Here is a 4,427-nt window from a genome sequence, read left to right as displayed (position 1 = left end):
AAGTAATGTATTTAGAAGGGAAAAAATTACATTTCGTCGGTAAGCGAAGAACTTGAGCAACTGAAGATGTTCTGGGCTTATGGCCATGGGCATGGCCACGGCCACAACTCTAGCCCATGCTTGCCACAAGTTATACAAATGGGCTCCGAGCTCTGCAGTCCGCAACTTGGCCCTCGAATGCGATCGCTCCCTTTCAATTGCTTTTGTGCTCGGGCTCGAGGAAATCGTGCAAAAACCAGCAGCGAAACGGGCTGCATATGAGCATTTAGTATATTATTCTACTGTCTTCCATTTTGGAAGCTATGGCCACTCCCATCAAAAGAAGGCTGTTTTCTGATCATTACGTGAGATTTCGCTTGAACCCACTTGCTTTTCAAGGTTGTTTTTCCATTTCAGTTGACTTGTCAGGTAATCATTTTCATTTCAATTGTGAATTCAGATGGCGACTGCAGATGGAGTGGTGGAAATTGACAGCTTGGAAAAGGGTTTATTGACGGAATCGCGAGATGGTGTTTCTGGTGAAGATTATGAATCTAATGATGATACAGTGCTTTATAAGGCATCATTTGAGGACATGGAAGAGAAATTTGTCAAGTACAAAACTGCTCAATGGGTTATGTACTCATTGCTGCTAATATTGGCTTGGGGTGTTGGATTATTCATGCTTCTGTATCTTCCTGTGCGGAGATATATCTTGCGGAAAGATATTCGATCGAGAAACCTTTATCTCACGCCTCATGCCATTGTGTACAAAGTAAATTGGAGTTTCTTCTTTTTTCTTGTTGCATTGTAATTGTGTAGCAATTTCTTTTGATTGAAACATTAATGGGTTCATTGCTATTCCTGAATTAGAACGTGTTTTTTATGGATGCATGTGGGTTCACTCTAACTATGCATGTGTTATTGCAATAGTTGATGCTCTGGTTCTTGAGTTCAGGTCACAAACCCTGTAGCATTTCCTTGTTTTGGAGTGTTGAAGAAAGAGAAGCATGTTTTATTACCTTCAGTTGCAGACATCATAATTGAGCAAGGTATATGTTACCAAAACTTGTTAATATTGCATTAATTTTTGGATTATTTTGTTGATCTATGTGTTTGATTTGCTATGATATCATTATGTTGGAAAAAGGAATTAACAAGCAAGGGATAAACAGAGAAAAACTAGGAGGTGAGAGTATTAACACTCAATATTCATATAATACTTGGCTCCATTCTACTCCACTCTACATCATTATATATATATATATATATATATATAGTAGTTATGATTAGTGCTTCAGAGATATATCTAAGTATACTACACACATCTCTATGCACTCGTTACACATTCTTAAGCACACTCCGCATTTATCTAAAGAATACTTATCTTAAGCTTATGCTAGTACATATTAGTCACATTAATCCTATGCACACATATCAAAGCTTATTAATATTTAAATTTATACTTACAAAACTATGTTGCTTATTCCCCAACCCCACCCCCAAACCCAAAAAGAAAAAAGGAGAGAGAGAGAGAGAGAGAGAGAGAGAGAGAGAGAGAGACAGAGTTCTCAGCATAAATGGCAGTATTTTTCACAAGTCCAATTTAGATGCTAAATATATTTGTTGGCATTGAGTTTGTCACAATTTGGTTGCACAATAAATGGTTCCCTTCTATGCATTTACACTGTGAAAGCCTCATACAATTCATGATGGCTTTGAAGATACACTTTTCTTTAATAATTCTGGTTGAGTTTTAAATTTTTATAACCTCAACTGCAATGAATAAATGTATACTTGACAATTTTAGATCTTCCAAGCTAAAAGAAAACAAGGCTGTTACTTCCCGGCATTTCTATGAGATAATTCTTCCTTATGATAGAGGGTTCATTTCTAGGTTTTGCCATTGTTTAGATAAAGTTTATTAAGTCTGTGCAATTACTTTCAGGATATTTGCAGTCTCTTTTTGGTGTCTATTCTCTGAGAATTGAGAATGTTGGTGTAAGAAGGCCACCAAGTGATGATGTTCAAATTCAAGGTATTGCAAATCCAGGTGCTTTCAAGAAGGTACTCTCTGTCTGTCTAATATTAGTTGCCATAAATTGCTTGAAAAATGAGACTTTTGAGCGCTTTTGTCCCATGGTGTCCTTTTTAGGCTGTCTTGACACGGCTATCGTACATGGGAAGTGAGCATGGGTCTAGACGAGTTTCCACAATTGAAGACATTCCAAGTTTGAGGATAGGTCGTCCATCATCCCCTTTGGTAACTACTCTTTTTTCCATCTTCTAGAATTGATATTAGGATGTTTTTACAATCACCCTGCCAGTAATGCGCGAGTAAATGAAGCATTTTTGCATTTCAACATAGGCAATCCATTATTATGGACATGACCTTCAATGTTATCGGGCTATTGCTTTTGGGTATAATTTCTTCTTTGTCTTCTTGTTGTAGATGTCTCCATCAAAATCTCTCAGGCATGATCTGCTTGCTAATACTGGGGACCTAATGCTACTGCAGAAACTGGAGGAAGTCGGAAATGCTGTGAAGGTAAAACAGAACAACGTTATCTGAAGATTTTTTTGCGTGATTTGTTTTGGATCTTTCTTGTTATTCACTGGTTTCTGGTGTTATCCTGCAGAAAGTTCAAACTTTCATTGAGGAGCAACATTCTCAATCATAAGCACCAGCTGGTTAAGGTTCGCGCATTTGTAGTTTTATTTTCCTATCTATTTTGTAGTTTCAATTTCCCAGAATGGTTCTTTATACTTTAGGTGATAGTTTTTGTCAAATTCTACTGTCAACGAGATTGGGAGAATTTAATCAGTTAACAAAATATTAAGTTCCCTCAGCCTCAGCTGTACTTTTACTAGTTTGACCTATTTATGATGCCTTCTGCATGCTACTGGCTAGCAAGGTGGCACTTGTACTAAAATTCAACTGGTTTGACAAGTAAGCTCAAGTGTCAAACAGCCCATGGGCTATGTATCAGTTCAAATGAAATGGGCTACCACCAAATTTTAATGCAAATATGATTTGTTCTGCAGGATACAATCTTAAAGGCTTAGTATTAGGACAAGCCATTTTGCTGAAGTGGTTATGAACCTAAAAAGAAAAAGGAAATCTTATCTAATTCAGAGTGGTAATTTTCTCTGCTGGTGTATAAATCAAGAGTCAAGTTCAAGTGAGATTTTTTGCACTCGTCTGAATTTACTTTTGGAGATCACAGTTGGTTAATATGTATGTTGGTCTTTTAAGTGTAGAAATTTCATTTGATTGTTTTGTTATGGCCTTAAGTTACAATATTCATTTCTCTTGAAATCCACCTTACCAAAATCCTCCAATTGCAAGCACATATTTACTGGTGGTTGCAAATTTCAATATAAATACCTAACAATTAATCAAGTTATTATGTGAAATTTGTTCTCTTATGTTAGGTGGATTCATTTTCATGTTAATTAGTTAATGCTACTAATTTCAAGAAGTAAACGATTACTTACCGTTGGACTTATGGGTGGAGAAGATTGAATCAAACGATTTGATAAAGGGTGAGACTAAAAAAATCATGTGTTCATATAATCATACATGGGACGTGTGCAAATTTTCGAAAAAATTAGTGTTTATATGATAACGGAGGGTGAGCAATCGGTCGGTTCGGTTTATATCGATTCAGTGATCGATTTGGTTTATCGATTCAGTGACCGATTCGGTTTATCGATTCAGTTTAAAATCAAATTGAACCGAATAAATTAAAAATTAAAATTTTAATATTTATGAAAATCAAATTGAATTGATTTTAGTTAGAAATCAAATTGAATTGAATTGGTTTGATTCGATTTAATTTGATTCGGTTTAATTAATTTAAATTTTTAATAATTTTTTTATTTTTAATATTTAAAAATTTATTTAGAATATTTTAATATGATGTAATATATCTTTATATTATCGAAAATAATATATTATTATCACTAATAGATTCAGTTTGATTTTTTTAATTTTTTTTATCAAAATTGAATTTAATTAAAATTTTTAAAATTAAAAATCAAATTAAATCGAAATTAATAAAAATTAAATTAAAATTTTAAGTTAATTTAATTAAAAATTAAATTGAATCGAAATAAATAAAAATAAAATTTTAAATTAATTTAATTCGATTAATTTTTTCAATTTGAATCGATTGTTTTTCTAAGACTTATCTTGTAATAATAATTATGCTATGGTTGTGCTAAGCATTAATTTACATAATGATATATAATTTTTTATCTTATTATAATAAGATATTATTAGCAGTCAATTTCTGCATATTTTTTTATTTAATTAATAGCACATCATACATTTTACAAGTAAAAGAAATACTTATTGTCCATCCAATCAATTAATGATTTGAAAACTAAACTACTCATCAATCATATTATAAGTTGAAATTAATGAACCAAAGACATGGGAATTG

At 32.9% G+C, this 4,427-nt stretch overlaps 1 protein-coding gene across 2 annotated transcripts; it reads left to right on the top strand.

Annotated features, from left to right (window-relative positions):
- The first annotated feature begins 201 nt into the window (after window positions 1–201).
- LOC110610918 lies at window positions 202–3,300 on the top strand. Of its 2 annotated transcripts, XM_043954668.1 has the most exons (8): window positions 202–344; window positions 440–754; window positions 938–1,031; window positions 1,928–2,046; window positions 2,135–2,242; window positions 2,432–2,527; window positions 2,619–2,676; window positions 3,025–3,300. In XM_043954668.1, exons 1-7 carry the CDS (start codon window positions 303–305, stop codon window positions 2,658–2,660), a joined length of 816 nt encoding a protein of 271 aa, XP_043810603.1. In that variant the 5' UTR covers window positions 202–302; the 3' UTR covers window positions 2,661–2,676; window positions 3,025–3,300. The 2 variants fall into 2 exon arrangements, with proteins under 2 accessions (XP_043810603.1, XP_021606690.1); XM_021750998.2 differs by lacking the exon at window positions 3,025–3,300 and having other exon boundaries at window positions 2,619–3,023.
- The last annotated feature ends 1,127 nt before the right edge of the window (window positions 3,301–4,427 follow it).

Source organism: Manihot esculenta, chromosome 3 (assembly GCF_001659605.2).
Source record: "Manihot esculenta cultivar AM560-2 chromosome 3, M.esculenta_v8, whole genome shotgun sequence".
NCBI lineage: Eukaryota > Viridiplantae > Streptophyta > Magnoliopsida > Malpighiales > Euphorbiaceae > Manihot > Manihot esculenta.
The sequence above is the reverse complement of the archived record's forward strand: the minus strand, read 5'-3'. Positions and strand labels throughout refer to the sequence as shown.